We start from the raw sequence: 20,221 nt of genomic DNA, 5'->3' as shown, positions 1-20,221 counted from the left end.
CTAACATAATAACCTCTCCCATCTAAGTATGACCTGAACCATTTTAGGACTATCCCAGAAAGCCCCACCCAGTTTTCCAGCCTGTCAAGAAGTATGTTATGATCGACAGTGTCAAATGCAGCACTGAGGTCGAGTAGTACCAGCACTGATAATTTGCCTGAGTCAGTATTTAAGCGAATATCGTTTATTATCTTTATGAGCGCTGTCTCTGTGCTGTGATGCGGTCGGAAACCAGATTGAAAATTGTCAAAGTATCCATTTGAGCTTAAGAATTTGTTCAGCTGATTGAAGATAACTTTTTCAATGAGCTTGCCTATGAAAGGAAGATTTGAGATCGGTCTATAGTTGCTTAATATGGTCTTATCCAGATTGCTCTTTTTCAGGAGGGGCTTGACAACTGCAGTTTTCAGGGAGTTTGGAAAACTCCCAGAGAGAAGTGAGGCATTTACCACTTCTAGAAGATCTGCTTCTAAACTGTTTAGCACACTTTTGAAAAAAGATGTGGGAAGTGTGTCAAGAGCGCATGTTGATGTTTTAAGGTGCTGTACGGTTTCTTCCAAAATTTTGCCATCAATTTCTTTGAAGTCAGACATAGTAACTACTTTCTCAGGTGGTCTGATCTGTCTGACCTCAGTGCAACTCAAGGATGTGCTGATCACCTTTCTGATATTATTGATTTTCTCAGAGAAGAAAGAAGCAAACTCACTGCACTTGCTGTTTGAGAGCATTTCACTAGGAATCTGGCTTGGGGGGTTTGTCAGTCTCTCTACAGTAGCAAAAAGAGTGCGTGTGTTGTTTAAATTGCTGTTTATAATATTTGAGAAGAAAGTCTGTCTAGCTTTGCCTAGTTCCATATTGAAAGCATGCAGGCTGTCTTTGTAGATGTTATAATGGACTACAAGTTTTGTCTTCCGCCACATGCGCTCTGCTTTTCTGCATTGTCTTTTCATATGTTGCACTGCTGTTGAGTTTCTCCAAGGTGCTTTTTGTCTGCCACTCTTCTTCCTGACTTTAACAGGAGCAATATCATCAATTATATTTTTAACTTTTGAGTTAAAAGAATCAAGGAGAAAATCAACAGAGTCAGCAGATATGCTTGGTGTTAGAGATATAGCCTTCATAAATAGTACACTAGTGTTCTCATTTAAGCATCTCTTCTTGACAGACACAGATCTAGCTTCAATGGCAGGAGAGATCAATATATCAAAGAAAATACAGAAATGATCAGACAGTGCTACATCCTTAATAACAATCGATGAAATGTTTAGACCCTTACTGATAAGTAAATCTAGAGTGTGTCCATGATTGTGTGTGGGTCCATGTACATGCTGAGTCAGATCAAAAGTTTTTAAAACAGTTTTGATTTCTTTTTCCATATTGTTTTCTGCATTATCTATGTGAATGTTAAAATCTCCAGCAATGGCAAAACAGTCAAACTCTGAGGAAATTGTTGATAACAGTTCTGTAAAGTCCTCAGCAAAGGCTGGAGAATATTTTGGACGCCTGTAAATAATGATAAGTAAAATGCGAGGAGCACCTTTTAACACAGTACCCAGATATTCGAAAGACGGGTAATTCCCAAATGATATTTGCTTACATTGATAGATATCTTTAAAAAGAGCAGCTAGACCCCCACCTCTCTTAACAGCTCTGCAGACACTCATAAAAGTAAAGTTAGGAGGGGCTGTTTCATTGAGGATTGTTGCACTGCAGCTGTCTTCTAGCCAGGTTTCATTTAGAAACATAAAGTCCAGGTTGTTTGTGGTTATTAAGTCGTTGACTAGAAGTGATTTATTTTTAAGTGAGCAAATGTTTAAAAGTGCTAACTTAACAGTCTTACTTTTTGTCCCCACAGCAATCTTAGTTTGACATGTAATAGGCACCAGATTAGTTGGGTTTGCTGTACGGCTATTGAAGGCCTTAGACTTTCTATCTTGTAATAGAACAGCAATAGAGAAAGATACAGGCACACTGGGTTCCCGCTTGTTCTGTAAACATTTGAGAAGGTTACTGTTATCATAACAGGAACCCAAAATACATCACTGAGAGCTGGTATCAGTTGTTTTTGGTTCACCTCGAGCAGATGGAGGAGGGTGTGGGCCCTGGCGTTTTGGCCGAAGAGGCCGAAGAGCTCTCACAGAAGGAGGGGGAGGGCGAGCTGGGCCTGCAGGCTTTGGTGTTTGAGGTGCCTGACGTTTTTTGGTTGGTATCTGGGGGCTTGCAGCAAAAGAGTGGGATAGTCTGGTTCCAGCATGCACAAGTTCTTCCATTTTCTGTGAGAAGCACAAAAGTGGAGTTGCTGGCGAGAGTGAGAAAGTATCTGGTGAAAGGGGCTGTTGCTCTGGTGTTATAGGAGGCTGTGATATGCTGCCCTGGCTTCCCTGGCTGTTTTCCAGGAAGTCATCCTTGGGTGCTGAATCTTGGAGCAGTTCTGATATGACTGTCTGTGGTGAGCTCTGTGGGCAGGGCTCAGCTGAGATGGTGTCCATGAGCAGAGGTTGTTGTGGCTCAGTGGTGTTATCATTGTCCTTGTGTGATATGTCAACCGCATGTCCATTTTGCTGCTGAAGTGAAGTCCCGTGTTCATTCATACTGTTTCCAGGTGTGTGTGTGTCGTTCAGATTGACACACACTGCAGAAGGATGATTGAGGGAGAAGTCGATATTGTCCTTTAACACTCTTGAACCAAGTTTGTTTGGGTGATGGCCATCCTTATGAAATAGTTGTCTCTGACTCCAGAAAAGATTGAAGTTGTCAATGAAGTTTACTCCTTTTATATTGCAGGTTTTTTGCAGGTTTTTTTTATTAATCCCAAGCAGCCGTGAAAACCTGTTTGTCCCTCTTGCTGGGAGTGGTCCACTGATGAATGTTTGAACTTTCAGTCTTTTAAGTGTTTCAAAAAGTTCATTGAAATCCTTCTTAAGGAGTTCTGACTGCTCTTTATGAATATCATTCTTCCCCACATGAATTATGAGTCGATTTGCAGTCTTATGTTTCATCAGAATGTTTTGAAGTTCCCTGTTTATATCAGAAGTTGTTGCTTGTGGAAGGCAGCATGTAGTTGTATCCCTGCTGCTAATGTTTCTGATTATGGAGTCCCCCACTATCAGAGTCCTTGGCTCGGCTGTGCTCTGAGCTGAGTGCCGCTGTCTGCTCGACCTTGAGCGCCAGTTAGCATCAGTGTTAGCTACTGGCTGATACAGTCTGTGTTCGATCATATTCATCATGTTTGGGGATTCCTCATTTACATTCATTAGTACTTCAAATCTGTTCTCAAGATGTATAGGTGTTGGTAGGAGACCAGTGTTTGCAGTCCTTGTCAGAGCTGTATCTGGGGTAGAGGATGCTACTGCGGTAATATTTGAGGCTCGTGACAATCTGATGTCTCGAGTGCCTTTGGGTCTTGCTCCCTGTTTGTGCCATCGATTTGTAAGTCGATCGGCTTGTTTCTGTACCTGTCGAGGAGCACTAGTTTCATGGGACTCACCGGCTATATGCGGAGGGTGTCCATGACGAAGCTCTGTTGTGTGTTCCGTCTGGTTTGGTGGTCCCGTAAATAACTTTGTTTCAAGAACTGCAATCCTTTGTAAAAGTCTGTGGCAGTTAGTGCAGCAAGTAGATTCCAGAAGAGGCATTTTCTCTCTTATCCTTGTAGGCAGTTGTGTTTTCCTTTCCCCGGAATGTAAGCTGGTCGGGTAGAAGAATTCTGCGTTTTTGTGGTAATCCAAACTTTGTCGTTTGAGCACTGTGCTGATTTGCTGAAGTTAAAATTAAGTGATAAAAGGAGCTAAAATATAAAAATATAGAAGATAAAATATAAAAGCGATAGAGCAAAGCGCGGAGCAGTAAGCAAGAGCGTCCGAACGGTAGCTGAGCTGAGCAGGAACCTCCTAAAAGAGGCTCTTCTGTCTGATCTGAGAGTCGACGGCTGCTGTGCTGATATTGCTGAAGCATCACGATTTTACAAGACTATACAGGAACAGTGAGTATATGTTTTAAAGTTAGTTTTTAGTTTAAAGTTACCAACTTGCATAAAAAAAAAAAAAAACTGTGGCATAATAATCGATATTTGAGGTATGAGTAATTTTTATCAAAAGAACTGTCAAGATTTTCCAAAGATGTTCCCTATTAGTTTTGGAATTATACTCTGTTGTTTTATAGATGAGAGCATCAAAACCCCAGGAAAGGTAATTCTGCTCAGACTCCTGTGATTAATCTGTGCACTTCATTATATATATATAAATACCGTATTGCATCACAATTAACATCTATAAACTAGATAATTCTAACAATAACTTTTCTAGAATATATAAAATAGCTGTATAAATTCATCACTGGTCTGTCTGTCGCTGCAGTGGTTCGGTGAGAATCGGACACTCTCTGAATAAGAACGAGGAGGAGTTTGTCGCCAGACGGAGAAATGATGTTCTACAAAGCCTAGAGAAAATGAAGATAACCTGCAGTGAGGTAATATTATACTTTGTTTATCTGCCTGGATATTTATAAATGGTGTTGTATCTGATGAACATCAATTGTTTGCTAAATCAATCACAGAACAAAGTGCCAAACATTGCATTACTGGGATCTGGAGGAGGACAAAGAGCCATGGTGGGTTTGCTGGGATCCCTGGATCAACTCCAGAAAACTGGTCTTCTGGATTGAATGCTTTATCTGAGCGGAGTCTCTGGATCCACCTGGTACACACACACACACACACACACACACACACACACACACACACACACACACACACACACACACACACACACACACACACACACACACACACACACACACACACACACTGAATGTCATAAATGCATAAATAAGAGCATATGTTGTTCTTCTGAAGGTGCATGGCCTCCTTATATCAGGAGCCAGACTGGTCCACCAAACTAGAGACTGTGAAAGACAAGATCATCCAGAGACTCAGCTGGGGTCCTGCAGTCAGCTGGGAGATGCTTTTGCCAAACTGAAGAAAGATTATACAGACACAAGAAAAGACGAAAAACTATTCAGCTTGACTGACGTCTGGGCAGCGATGGTCGTCACGGATTATGTGAAAGAGGTCTGTAACTATTCATAATACAACAACACTCAATGATGTATGATCTTAAAGGAACAGTTCACTTAATTTAAATTCTGTCCTCATTAGGGGCTTTCGCACCAGAGGAACCTTTTCATAGTTTCCTTCGATTTTTCACGATTTCGGTTCTAGGAACTCCTTTTGGAGGTACTAATTTGGCTCCTACTTCAGAGTCGGGTCTTAACCATAGACTGTAAAAAAAACATTTGGTTGATGGACCCCATTGACTATCATAATAGTAAAAAAAAAATAGAAGGGAAGTCAAAAGTCTAAGACCATATTGAAAATCTGAGATTTATAAACAATTCCTAACTGTCGTAGGCCAGTGAGAGCTGTGTGTGTAAACCTCACTCCCCTGATCTCAAGAGTAACTAGAGACTGCGAGTATGGCAAGCCGTTTTAACATTTAATCATTTAAAACTACTAGTCTCTATTTTCATGCTACTACTTATTTTTTAGATACTAGTATCTATTCCATTAAGTACTAGTACTTATTCATTAGCTACTAGTACTTATTCATTAGCTACTAATGCTTATTGATTAGCTACTAGTGCTTATTCTTTGGGTACTAGTGCCTTTTCTTAGTGCTTATTCTTTAGGTACTAGTACCTTTTTAAAGATACTAGTACTTATTCATTAGATTCTAGTGCCTATTAAATTGGTTCTAGTACTTATTCATTAGACACTAGTACTTATTCATTAGTTACTAGTACTTATTATTAGATACAAGTACTTATTCATTAGTTACTAGTATTGGTCTGAGCTGTCTACACGACAGATCTCGTCACAGTTGTTGTTGGTGCGTCCTACGATGCGAATAGAGGCTGATCCTTGACGCACATGGCCTGCCATAGGCGTCGCACACAAACTGGCTAGATGTTGTTATAGATGTTGTTAAGGCATTGTGCTTTCTGCGTCTTCGTTTGTCAACAGCAGTAGTGATGCGGCTGAACTCAAAGGAGTGTATGGCAGTATGGTACTGTGCTCGCCATGATGTCCTGTCTGCAGCCATCTCTTCAAGGGCATTTGGGTCCATGTTGCATAGTTTTAAATTGGCTTTGAGGCCGTCCTTGTAGCGTTTTAGTTGCCCTCCTTGGGAGCGCATGCCGCTCTGAAGCTGGCCATAAAAAACCTGTTTCGGCATGCGTGAATGCGAACAACATGTCCAGGCCAGCGAAACTGCGCAGCAAGCAGGAAGGCCTCAATACCAGTGATGCCACAGGTCTGAAGTACCTCAGTATTTGGGACTTTGTCCTGCCATTTGACATGTGCAATACGACGGAGACAACGCATATGGAACTGGTCAAGTTTGGTAATCTGCCGGTGATAAATGGTCCAGGACTCAGATCCATACAACAGCACAGTGAGGATGACTGCCCTATATACTGCCACTTTTGTGTCCAGCCGAATGCCGTGCTCATCCCATATTCTCTTGGACAGTCGTCCGAAGGCAAAGCTAGCCTTTGCAATGCGGGCACTGATGTCGGAGTCCTCTGTCGTATCATCTGCGAGAATGCTACTGAGGTAGCAGAATTTGTCAACGGCCGTCAGCACTGTCTCACCTGCAGTAATTACCGGTGGATTGGAATTTAACTTGTTCACCACTTGAAACATGACTTCTGTCTTCTTTAGACTGACAGTGAGCCCAAACTTAGAAGCTGCAGTTCGGAAACGATCGAATAGTGACTGAGCTTCGATAAGGGTGTGCGCCATCAGTACGCAATCATCTGCATATAGGAGGTCACGCAGAATTGCGGAATGTGTCTTTGTACGAGCCTGAAGCCTGCGTAGATTGAAAACACAGCCATCTGTACGGAACTGGATTGGAATGCCCATGTCGCAGTCCTTAAAAGCCACGGACAGCATCATGGAAAAAAATATGCTGAATAACAGTGGGGCGAGCACACAGCCCTGTTTGGTGCCATTGGAGATGCAAAATGGGTCAGACAGCTCGCCATCATCCAGCACCTGACCAAGCATACCATCATGAAATGAACGGATGATGTTAATGAATTTCTCTGGGCATCCAATCTTATGCAGAATGAGCCAGAGCCCGGTGCGGGGAACTGAGTCGAAGGCTTTCGTGAGGTCAATAAAGATCATATAAAGATCAAGGTGTTGTTCTCTGCACTTCTCCTGAATCTGCCTAGCAGTAAACACCATGTCCATAGTACCGCGGCCTGTACGAAATCCACACTGACTTTCCAGGATGATGTCACTGTCATAAACGTGTTGTTGGAGGCGATTCAGCAGAATTCTTGCCAAAACTTTGCCTGCAGTAGAGAGCAACGAGATGCCACGATGATTGTCACAGCAGGCTCTGTCTCCCTTGCGCTTGTAAATGTGAACAATCAATGCGTCTTTAAAATCTTGAGGCACAGCTTCCTCGCTCCATATTTGACTGAATAATGCATTGATTGCGGAGAGAAGAGATAGTCTACCTTCCTTCAGCACCTCACTTGGAATGCCATCAGAACCTGGAGCTTTACCAGAGGGCATCTGCTTAATGGCACATGCGACTTCCTCCTGGGACGGGATATCGTCCAGGTCTGAGGCCATTGGCCACTGCGCTATGTCGCCAAGCAGTGAGTCATCGAAAGCAGCTGGCTGGTTCAATACCAATTGAAAATGGTGTACCCAGCGTCTGAGGATCTCGGCCTTGTCAGAAAGTAGGGTTCCGTCAATGGCACGTACAGGTGTAGAACCAGCTCTCAGGGGCCCATAGACTGCCTTTAGACCGTGATAGAATGCCTTCATATCATATCGGTCTGCAGCAAACTGAAGTTCCTCAGCTTTTGACTGCCACCATCTGTTCTTTATTTCACGCAGGCGGGTCTGTGCTGCATTTCTTGCCCTAGTATATGCTGACTTTTTCGCAGTGCTGGATTTATCATTGACCCAAGCCAAGTGAGCTGTGTGCATTGTGTTCAACAGGGCTTGAGCTTCAACATCCTGATCGTCAAACCAGTCTTTATATTTGGATGTGGTGAAGCCGAGGACTTCAGCAGCTGTGTTGCACGTGATATCCCTGATTTTGGACCATGTCTCCTCAACATTAATGGTAGCTTGATTGTCCAAGGTGCTGAGCCTGTCTGAAAGGGTCTGACAGAAGTTAATATGGCAAGAGTCAACACGAAGCTTAGAAACATCCAGTCGCTTCCGCCTTTTGGCTTTATGTCGACGAGATGGAGCTAGGTCCAGGTGATGATGTAGTCCAACACGTGCCAGTGCTTTGATCGAGGATGTTGCCACGTGGTCTTGTACTTGTTCGCCTGCTGATAGAAGGAGTTTGTGATCGCCAGCTCATGTTGCCCACATATCTCCAGCAGCAGCGTGCCGTTTGTGTTCTCGTTTCCCACTGAGTGTTGCCCCAAGACTTTCGGCCATGCAATGACATCACGTCCCACACGCGCATTAAAGTCTCCCATAAGGAAGAGCCGGTGTTTATGAGGCACTGAATGTAAGGCAGTGTGTTAAGGTGTTCATAGAAAGACTCCTTCTGGTCATCACTGGCGGTCATTGTGGGTGCATAGGCACTAATCAAGACAGCACTGTTGCCATTCTTGAGCATCAGCTGCAAGGTCATCAGCCTTGGCGACAGGCCGCGAGGTTGCACTTCTAGGAGTTGTAGCAATGATGTCTTCACTGCAAATCCAACTCCAGCCTGCCTTGGCTGACCTTCGGGCTGCCCAATGCAGAAGAATGTGTCGCCGGCGTTGACTTCTGTGAGTTTGGTTTCTCCAGAAATTCTTGTCTCACTGAGAGCAGCAATGTCTATTCTGTATCTCGCCAGTTCACGGGGCAATGATTGCAGTTCTCCGTTCATGACGATCAGCAGAGTCCAAAAGTGTGCGCACATTCCAAGAGGCCAGACACAGTTTAGTCTTTATCTTTTGTACTTTTTGTCGACCGCTGAATTGGATACTCAGCTGGTCGCGGTGAACCAGCAGAGTGAGTGGAACGAGCGATGTTTTAAGGAACCTTTTCTATCCCCTTCTTCCGTGGAAGAGAGCAGCGCTGTCCCTAAAAAGGGCTGCTCTGTCGCCTGGGCAGGGTACGGATGGTACTGTAGTTCCAGGTCAGCATCAAACGACCATCACAGCCAGGCCGCCTACATGCAGGTTCGTGGCTAAGTGCTCCCAGTGGTATCCTCCACCTGAACCCGTCGCCACTTGCCCATCGCCGCAGGACTTGGCATCTGTGACATACCATCACAATGAATGGATTATAATGGGAAAAGCTTGTGTGACCGATCCCACTCTCTCTTCCAACAGTGACCGTTGCCAGCAAGCTCAGAACCTGAGACGTGCAGGCTGGTGACTGCTGTCGCAGCAAGCTGGGCGGAAGTGATCCCAAGATGGGAGCCCTACCGCCCTCCAGAGTGGCTTGTGACTGCTCCGCTGCGGTGCTGTCTTCGCCAATGTCGTGATGTGCCGAGTTGTAGCCAGAAGACACCATGGAAGTCTTTGCCGGAGCCCACTTAGCCAGTCATTTTCAGGGTTCCTGCAAGGCCTTTCCATCTCGCGTAACGCCCTAGGTGATACTTCAGTGCGAGCACCTTCATCACTGATGGCATAGCCCGAGTAGGCAATCCCCTACTTAACTGTTCACCCCCTCACCACGTTGAGGTGTGGGTCGGACTCAGAGGGGGAGTTACTAGTACTTATTATTAGATACTAGTACTTATTCATTAGTTACTAGTACTTATTATTAGATACTAGTACTTATTCATTAGATACTAGTACCTATTAAATAGATACAAGTATTCATTAGATACTAGTACCTATTTCGATAGTGACTAGTAACTATTCTTTTTTACTAGTAACAAATGTACATTTTTGCCATTTACTTCTATGGGGATCTGTCATTCAGATAAACTATTCAGTTCTGACTAGAATGTATTCCAATTGTGACTAGTATAATAAGATACTAGTAGTTATTCATTAGGTACTAGTACTTATTTTTTAGATACTAGTACCTATTACTAGATACTAGTATTTATTCAATAGATACTGGTACTTTTTCATTAGCTACTAGTACTTATTCATTAGATACTCAAGGTGTTTTTCACTTGAGCTTGATTGTGACTGAATAAATCGTCCCAGGTCTCTCCAACACCAACGTGATAAATAACAGCTCCAGAAATTTTTTCTCTCTTCAGATAGACGAACGGAAACTCACAGATCAGCGAGACCATTACAGTAAAGACCCGTTTCCCATCTACACCGCGATCGACAAGCAATGCAAACAGAGCAACGATGGAGGTCTGTGTGTGTGTGTGTGTGTGTGTGTGTAAGACAGACAGATAATGTGTTTGTGTCAGCTGTTATATGGACGTGTTTCTGTCTGCAGACCCCTGGTTTGAGTTCACTCCATATGAAGCCGGTTATTCCCTCACTGGAGCGTTTGTGGAAACATCCAACTTTGGCAGCAAGTTTGAAAATGGCCGTAAGATCAAGAACCAGCCTGAGATGGACATGCTGTACCTGCAAGGTAACAAACTCTTTGACAGGAGAGTTTATTCATATTTATAATATCAACCTACAATCTCTTGATTCTCCTTTATACATTGACCTGAATTAGAGAATAGTGTAAAATAGATCAATAGTATCTGGGATTGATCTGGAGATCAGGGGTCTCATTTATCAAGCCTCTGAGAATTACTCACAAGAACACTGCTAAGAATTGACTTAAGAGTAAAACAATTCTTGGCTCAGAGCTGCTTCTAAAAGTTAGTTATCAAGCATCTCAGTTGTAATTTAAGTGAAGTGTAGGACTAAATCTTAAGTGTCAGTCTTGGAGATGATTCACAACACTTTGCTGTGCCAAAAACGGGATTTTGGATGACGACATAGTTATGGACCAATCACTGAATAGATTTCCTTATTTAAGAATATTCTCAGATAAATTTACATTGAATGGTGAAAGTTTACATTCAACACACATTTGACAATAAATAATTTTCAAGAGAATACATTATGATATACACATTGGAAATTAAAGATAAACACGGTTTCCACCATGTCTTAATTACACATTTTAAACTGGTGTGCTGTTAACTGATATAGCCTAGATTTTATGATATAATCAGCCACTGTGGATTCCAAAAGAAAACTGAATTGGGAGGAAGAAGTGCAACCGCTTGCTGAATTAGTTTAACAGTGGAAACATGTTATAAAAGGCAAGTTCAGCCCAACATTAACCACACTGATAAAAATTATTTTGTGGTGAAGAAAATTCTACAGAAAAAAACAATGTAATTTACATGAAAAAGTTAGTTCAGGCAAGAATAAAAAAAATGCAGTAAATCCTATATGAGTACTCAATTCAAGCGTGTAGAAATGAAAGCGTAAATATCAACGTTATAAAATTAAGTAAAATTGCTCAACATTTCTGATACTGGTGTTCCCATCATGCACTGGGTCTTGAATAATTAATGAGGTTGATTTTTCAGTTTTCCAGCTGTATTTACACTGTTTCATCATTGCTTTTGTTGTTATGGTTAGTAACTTGCCATTTTGTGACATTTGGAGTTAATCTTCAACTCAAAATGACACTTTCAAACACAAAAACAATCCATCAAATGTTACCGTAATTGTGTATTGTCTACCAAGTATTGAGGTCTCTGCGTTCACATAACTTGTAAACTCTGTAATGTAGATATGGTGTCTTGCTCAATATGTAATTATAATAAGTGAAACATATTTTGTAAAAGAGAGGGTTATTTCAATGTTATATTGTTAGAATGAAATATATTGCAAAGGAAACTTCAACTAAATAGATATTACTCAACCTTTTACAAGCGAAGTTAAAATTACATATTTACTTTTTTACTTTCACTTAACTTAGTTAAGTAGAATTTACTTAGTTCTATATTTGAAATTTACTTTAAAAATATGCGTGTGAAATTTACTTTAAAAATATTCGTGCAAAAACTTGCCAAAGAAAAAGTAAGTACATTTTACTTTTTTTTTTTTTAGTGCAGCGCTGACAAAGATGATTCCTGCTCTGTCCAAACGATACCGTTTGATTAACTGCTCGTCGTCAAACATTTCAAAAACATTCTTCCTCTCCTGAAAGATTTCAGCACGTCTCTGTCTCAGTGCATCACAAGCCCCTACTGGACACTCCTAACCACTTGAGAGACCTCTCGAGCTGTCAATAACTGGGGGAGTAAGAGTGATTCTTAGCTTTAAAGGGTCATGAAACCCCCCTCTTTCAGCTCAAGTCTAGCTCACAATCTTTTTGAAAAATGCAACTTAAATGGGCGTGGATGGCTGTGAGAAGAAGGGAGGAAGTGGGTGTGGTATGGCCATCACTGTCATCGCCAGTGGCCCATGCATGTCGACTGTCACAAAAAATCAGTGGTAAAACGTGAGCAAATGCTAGATTTTTTTTATAGCTGACAAAGTTAAAGTCTAATGAAATACACTGACACTTTATTATTGTCCTTTCAAAAGTAATTAAATGCCCTGCTACATATATTAGCCTACAGTAATCGTAATTCTATTTAAAACATATTAATGTGCATGTATAATTATAATGTCATTATAAAATATATAGTTGTTTATATACACACTATAAATGCATATATTTGAAAATAATTAATTTTTCGCTTAAAAAAAAAACGTTCCGTGCATAGCCTAGATCTACGTGCCCGCTGAACCCCCATAATAAAGATGGACAGTGACATAGAAATTTGCAGTGGCAGCAGTACACAGGGCTCTGTGGAGGTGGAGGACTTCTCATTTTAGACACACACATACCTCTGAAGGGATAGAAAAGTCCTCGGGACTTGGTACCTCATCTCTCGCAAGACGAAACCTGCATTGGTCGTCAACAAGGCGAAGTCCACCATTCTCCAATTCTCGAAGCTCTCTCGAGAAAAATGTTTGCGGCACACACTATAGTTTAGATGTGTCCGTGGTTGATGGCAAACCAACCGCCCGGAGCCAGAGTTTAGTCCTGGCAGCATCGCGGGGAAACATATTCAACCCACTTGGACTTTTGCACCACAAAAACAAACACCTGCGTGCGTCCCATGATTGCCATGATTGATCCACGTGGTGTCATGAATAATTAAGAGACAGTGTCTTCTCATAGAATATGAAAACTCAGTCTAATTAATAAATATGAGACGCCGATGAGTCATCAAAGTACTATAGTGCTCTGCCACGTCACCTGTGACGTGGACACGATGAAGATTTTAAACCCGGAAGATGAAAAAAGCGGAAAAAAACTAAAATTTTACCATTTTCACCCTACTATTAAATCTAACAGATGCTAACATTGTCTTCAATGGTGTTCAACACACATACCTCTGTTAAAATCTCAGAAAATTTGGTTTTGGGTTTCATGACCCTTTAAGAAATAACTTGCTTTTACATTAAAGTAGGTGTAAATTTCATGAATTCTCAGTGCTTAAGACTATGAGACTTTGAGAAGCTTAATAAATACGGGCCCAGGTCTGTCAAAACTGAAATATAAAGTGTATATTAGAAATGCTGAAAAATCTTTTCACCAACACATTGAGGTGCTGTTTTTCAACATAAACCTTCTCATTACACAGTGATTTAAAGGAAAGATCATTTTTGCTTAAGAATAAGAGCCTAAATCAGACTGTTTGTATTACGCATTTTATTTTTAAAAATGATACTTTTTTGTTTATTGTGAACACTTTTAAACTTAACTGTGTTTTCTGCAGGTCTGTGCGGCAGCGCTTTAGCCGATGAAGTCGAGATCCGTAAAGTCCTCTGGGAAAAAATAGGAGGTGCAACTTCATTTGTTCTGAAGATTCAGTTCTGTCTAAAGCTGAGAGTCATTTCATTATCATGTGAACCTTAATTCTGTTTGATTCCCTCCCCCAGAGTTCATAAACCATTTAAAACCTAAATTTAAATCACAAACACAAATGATGATGTGTACGGAATCGAGTGAAGGTAAAGCATTTATTACAGCTTTTATTTATTGACAAGTGTATTTATCTTTTGTGGTATATGTGGAAGATCATTGAGTGCTGTGGCTCTGAAACTCTGGAATTCTCTTCCTCTAACTCTTTGTTACATTTCTACTATACACTCAACTAAAAATCTCTTGTATGTATATGTACTATGTAATGCATACTAATGCTTAATGCTGTGTTTTTGTTATCTTCTTGTACAGCGACCTTGAGCTTGGGAAAGGCGCTTTATAAATAAAACATTTTATTATTATTATTATTATTATTATTATTATTTTGTGTCTAATGTTTTGTTCATGCTTCCTGCTGAGGAATAAAAAGTTAAACTCTTTACTGATGAAAAATAAAAGTGAGCTACAGTATAATGATGATTATTCACCGGAAAACACCTGATATCTGAATGTCATAAATTTGGGGATGGAAAACACTTGATATTTAAGACATTTTGCCCTGTGTTCATGTTTGTTCAAGGTGTGTTTTCTTCAGAAGAGTCAAACTCCCCTCCCATAGACGAATGTTACCAGGTGCTCATGGATCTCGTGGACATGAATCTCTCGGTTTTGAATGGCAAAGATCCATCTGATCTTGAAGAACGCATCAGAACAGAGATGAACGGTAAGAATACACAAAAGTGTGCTATCTTTAACGCCCTTTCAGCAACATTTAAACAGTAAAATAAACTACAAACTAATTGATGAAACAGTAATATGCAAAAACATTAGTTATGGCCAACAAAAACTCTAATTAACACAAGATACACAAACCTGCATCAGATTAAAAGAACTCAATCATGTTCTCATCTTTTCACAGATATCACTGGAGTCAATCATCAGATGATTTTTAAAACAAAGCGTTTGGAAATCGCTAAAATCGCTAATGCAAAACAGTCTGTGGAACATTTCACTGAGGATGTCTGTAATAAATTGAGTCGTTGGTTCAGTTTCTGGCAGCTTGGTAGGTTGACCTGTCTTTACAATGTGTTGATTTGTATAATGTACTTCATTTTTGATTTTCTAGCCAAGATTAATGCATAAACCGAATGTGCTTTACTCTAAGCTTCCATAAAGCTTCCAATAGCACCATCTTAGTGAAAAACAAATATACTAAAATGTATTTAAAATACATTGTTTTGTGCTAAGTATACTACAAATACATTTACATATGTATTTGCTTAATAAAAATACCCTGCAATTGTACTTTTGGAATACCAAACGGTATTCTTAAAGTCTGCTAAACTGGAACAACTAGTTCCCTTTCAAGGGAACTCGCGTTGCGTCGAAACTGACGCTATGGGGAACGCTTTGCGTGATGACGTCTTGAAGCACATGTAAAATCAGTCCAATGGTGTGGCGGAACGTCAGAGGCGGGTGACGTCACGTACCAGGAAGCTATAAAAGCCGGCCCGAAACAGAAAACGAAAGCTTTCTGAGTCTTCAGTTGCGCTCTGTGTGAAATCTGTCTCTGTATATTTGGTGTTGTCTGTCTATATCATATATATATATATATATTCAGTATGGCGAGCAAGCAGCAGTTTAGAGTGTGTGTCCATCCCTGCCCGCGTTATTTAACGGGAGGTGATACTCACACTCTTTGTGTTGTTTGTTTGGGTGAGGAGTTGGACGTTGTTAGTATTGACGCTGAGTCTGAGGATTCGCCACCTCAGTCTCATGCGTTTGAAGAATTGCTTGATGTTATCACTAGAGCTGTCGAGCGATTATCTATTGAGTGGCCAGAAGATAGGCAGGGTGCTCGTTCGAAAAGCAAGCTCGACGAACGTTTCCTGCCATCTCGTGCACAGCCTCAGTGCAGAAGCCTTCCGTTTTTCCCCGATCTCCACACCGAGGTGTCGAGATCGTGGGGGAAACCAGTGTCATATCGAGTGTATACTGCACAAACATCACACTATTCATCCATTCACAATTATAAAGAGCATGGTTATGGGGAGATGCCGAAGGTGGAAGAGACGCTCGCGAGCTATCTCTCTCCAGCAACGGCATCTTCTCTGAAGGCTCCTGCACTTCCATCCAAGCCAGTAAAAGTTACATCTTCCCTGGTTCATAAAGCTTATGCCGCCGCCGGCCAAGCTGCAGCGTGTTTACATACAATGTCCATAATGCAAGCTTACCAGGCTGAGTTATTGGGTGATTCTGAGGAGGGCGGGGGTATTAGTGCTGATACGGTGTCTGAACTACGTAGAGCCACAGATTTGTCTCTCAGGGCCACCAAGGAGACGGCTAAATCCATCGGCCGCTCTATGGCAGCCCTGGTGGCCACTGAGAGGCATCTGTGGCTCAATCTAAGTGATATAAAGGACAAAGAAAAACATGTTCTTTTGGATGCACCGGTTTCCACTGAAGGTTTATTTGGAGACGCAGTTAATAGTGCTGTAGCGAAGTCACAAGAAGCTTCAAAACAGGCAGCTGCACTTCAGAAACTTCTCCCCCGCCGTTCTTTCTATGAGGCTGCTGAGCGGAAGCAGCCTCACTCATCTAAAAAGAGCGCTGAGCACCGTGCCACTCAGAAACAGAGCGTTTCCTCCTGTGCTCCCCCACAAAAATCTCGGGGACACGGAGGGCGCTCTCAAACCCAGCAGTCTTCGAGGGGTAAAACGGATCTGCGGACCGTTATTATCGCCAAGAAGGCTGCTGGGAAAAAGTCCGGATGTCTGAGGGCTCAGGACAAATGAGGGTAGTCCCCCCCGAAGCAGAGCGGTTAACACCTCTTTTCACGGTGCCCGTCTCTCTTCGGTGCCCTCAGGGGACCGTTCTGCCAACCCTGCCGCCTCCGGTGTTACAGGGCGCAGCGGTCTCCGGCGAGCACACATCTCAAGGTCCACCCGGAAACGTAGTGGCCTCGGGATGCCCGCCCCCTCTGAGGAGGGTGCTAGAGCAGTCTGTTCGGTCGTTCCCTGCCGGTGCGCCGTTACAGGGCGACGAACCGACTACTCAACAGCAGGAGAAAAATACGGTGCCGTCTCTCTTCGGTGCCCTCAGGGGACCGTTCTGCCAACCCTGCCGCCTCCGGTGTTACAGGGCGCAGCGGTCTCCGGCGAGCACATATCTCAAGGTCTACCCGGAAACGTAGTGGCCTCGGGATGCCCGCCCCCTCTGAGGAGGGTGCTAGAGCAGTCTGTTCGGTCGTTCCCTGCCGGTGCGCCGTTACAGGGCGACGAACCGACTACTCAACAGCAGGAGAAAAATACGGTGCCGTCTCTCTTCGGTGCCCTCAGGGGACCGTTCTGCCAACCCTGCCGCCTCCGGTGTTACAGGGCGCAGCGGTCTCCGGCGAGCACATATCTCAAGGTCTACCCGGAAACGTAGTGGCCTCGGGATGCCCGCCCCCTCTGAGGAGGGTGCTAGAGCAGTCTGTTCGGTCGTTCCCTGCCAGTGTGCCGTTACAGGGCGACGAACCGACTACTCAACAGCAACACAATCCAGAAACCAGTCTCGAGAGGCTGGTACCTCTAGTAGAATCTTAGACCGCGTGGAAGCTACTGTCAAATGTTTCTCGTTGGGTCCTGCAGACCGTGGGAAAAGGGTATCAGATACAATTCTAGAAACGCCCACCTCGGTTTATGGGGGTCCTGCCCACAGTGGTGGGCCCCGAGCAGGTTCTGGTTATGGAACAGGAAGTAAACACTCTGTTAGAGAAAGGGGCCATAGAATATGTACCTCCCTCCAACAGGGAAACCGGGTTTTACAGCCGGTACTTCATAGTTCCAAAGAAGGACGGGGGATTGCGTCCCATTTTAGATCTTCGAGTTCTGAATGAGTCATGCAGCTCAAGTTCAAAATGTTAACATTGAGACAATCGTGCCACAGATCAGGTCCGAGGACTGGTTTGTCACGATAGACCTCAAGGACGCATATTTCCATCCATCCGTGTCATTGGAAGTTCCTGAGGTTTGCTTTCGGGGGCAAAGCATACCAATATCGAGTTCTTCCATTCGGCCTGGCTTTATCACCCCGCACTTTCACCAAATGCGCGGATGCAGCTCTGGCGCCTCTGCGCCTCCAGGGTATTCGCATCATGAACTACATCGACGATTGGTTGATTTTAGCTCAGTCGCATCAGATGGCAGTTCAACATCGAGATGTTGTTCTCGCCCATATGAAAGAGTTGGGGTTACGGCTGAACGCCAAGAAGAGTGTGCTTTCTCCATTTCAGATGACCACTTTTTTAGGCGTGGTTTGGGATTCAGTGTCGATGCAGGCGCGCCTGTCACCGCCACGCATAGATTCCATCCTTGCAGCTGTGAAAAGTGTAAAGCTAGGCCAGCTACTCACTGTCAAACAGTTCCAGAGACTGTTGGGTCTCATGTGTAATAGTTTATGATCATATCTCGATCATATCATGATTAATACCGTTCCAAATTATTTTACGTCCTACCTGGATATATAAATAATCCCGCGGTAACTAAAGTGCCTAACCTTTAGTCATGCTATTAAGAGTTAGGTGAATAGTCTCTACAAATTCGTATTTTCATTATAAAGATAATAAGGATTATAAATATAATAAATTTTCCCTTCGTAGTATAAATCTACCTTTTTAGGTACTCTTCAACCGTGTTCGCTCTACAACAATAACCCTGTTGTAAGCTGCCTCTTTGGCTAGGCTATCAATCAATCAAAAGCACACACTGATTATTCATATATCAGAAATAATGCTTACCCTCCTGTCGTGTCTCTCAGTTAGGATCTCCCTGATCCAGAGGAAAGAAGGAGGCAAGTACTCAAGAATCCAAGGTCCAGACAAGATGATTTAGAATAAATGTTTAACAATATTTATTAAAAGAATCAAAATTGAAAAGAACACTTGTTACAGATTATCATAGAGTACTGAACTAACAGAGAGATGCTAGCTAGGCTTAAAAGCTTCTTGCTGTCCAGATTGCAGGGGTTCTGGATTGTAGATTGCAAGGAAGAGCCATTTGATTTCGTCCAGGTCTCTTCTTTTATAGTCCGAATCGAGAAATCTTCGTCATATTTACTATGAGACACATGACTGCATGGGTCCTGTGATGACTGTCCAGTCATCAGCTTGCTCTCCGAAGATACAACAGTTCCTTTGTATTGGTGGACAAAGACCCTTGTCACTGTTCCCTCATGTGACTTGAGAAAACCAGCTATGGACAAAAACTCTTTATTCAAAATCATATTTTTAGATGGTCATGCGTTTTAACAAACCAGCTAGTTCGCTGGGAATACCCTTGGTTATAGGCTTCTTATTGTGACCCTTCCTTCTCTGACGTCGAGTCTGAAGTGTAGGTGAAGTGAGTGAAATGTCACCCGCAGAAGGACTTTGCTCAAAACCCTCAACACCCCCTCTTGACATTGATTGAGCTTCTTTAATTCTTCTAAACTTGTTCAATCTAACTCTAGGTTTTCGTTTCGGCTTACTTACAAAATCTCTTACAGCAAACCTATCCAGTTTGCTTACAAAATCAGTACAATACACGCTAGGTGTAACTTGATCGAATTCGATCTCATACAGGCGATGACTAATTCCATCATTTTTACATATCATCACTTTTAATGAGTTGGCTTGATTCTGACTCATCCCTGCTTGAAGACACCAGGTTCTCAGACTCTGGATAACCTTTTGCCTTTGCCCCAGGTTGAGTGCTGGCTGCCACTGAAATTCGTGTTTGTTCCGCCAGACTTTCGGCAGTTTGTCCAGATTTAACTGGTTGACTGCGAAGATGAGTCCTCTTTCGGCCACGTCCAGGGTTAAAGGTACCACCGCCCAGTTCCCAGGGGCCTTTGGTAAGAGGACTACCTGCTGAAACATACACACAGCTATATTTGAATTTTTGTCCAGCACTTTCGGGTTGGCTTGGGTTATCCAGGATCCAATGCCTGTAAATAATTCCTATTATTGTTTTCAAGCCTCCATTTTTCTTTTTCTTTTGGTATATCCTGGGTTCCAGGAGATACCCAGTAGCTGTATAACTGTTTCTAGAACCAGCCTGTATCGATAAAATTTCACCGATTTTACAGCACCTAAATTTCATTTCAATACACCATCTGAGGAAGCTCTTTGACACCCAAGGACCTCTAACATCCATTCTTCTTCCTCGTTGGGATATAGCCACTACCCCAATTTCACCCATCTTCACATTTTGTATTGCAGTACAGTTTGAACATAGATCTTGCCATTGACCCATCAAAAAACAT

The 20,221-nt window shown here is 42.6% G+C and overlaps 2 protein-coding genes across 2 annotated transcripts in view; both read left to right on the top strand.

Moving 5' to 3' along the window:
* LOC309498669 (cytosolic phospholipase A2 gamma-like) overlaps positions 1–20,221 on the top strand; it is a gene marked incomplete at its 5' end in the record, with an annotated part of 161,069 nt that overhangs the window by 100,693 nt on the left and 40,155 nt on the right. The gene's annotated exons all lie outside the window — the stretch shown is intronic.
* On the top strand, positions 3,893–15,079 carry LOC309500139 (cytosolic phospholipase A2 gamma-like; the record flags this gene model as incomplete). Its single annotated transcript, XM_082171703.1, has 11 exons — positions 3,893–3,982; positions 4,162–4,187; positions 4,356–4,467; positions 4,555–4,608; positions 4,853–5,068; positions 10,248–10,350; positions 10,439–10,579; positions 13,791–13,856; positions 14,532–14,660; positions 14,856–14,999; positions 15,063–15,079. Exons 2-11 carry the CDS (start codon positions 4,162–4,164, stop codon positions 15,077–15,079), a joined length of 1,008 nt encoding a protein of 335 aa, XP_082027829.1. The 5' UTR covers positions 3,893–3,982.

This window comes from Leuciscus leuciscus (assembly GCF_965113295.1).
Source record: "Leuciscus leuciscus genome assembly, chromosome: 5".
Classification (NCBI taxonomy): domain Eukaryota; kingdom Metazoa; phylum Chordata; class Actinopteri; order Cypriniformes; family Leuciscidae; genus Leuciscus; species Leuciscus leuciscus.
Note: the sequence above shows the minus strand (reverse complement) of the source record. Positions and strands in the feature narration are given on the sequence as shown.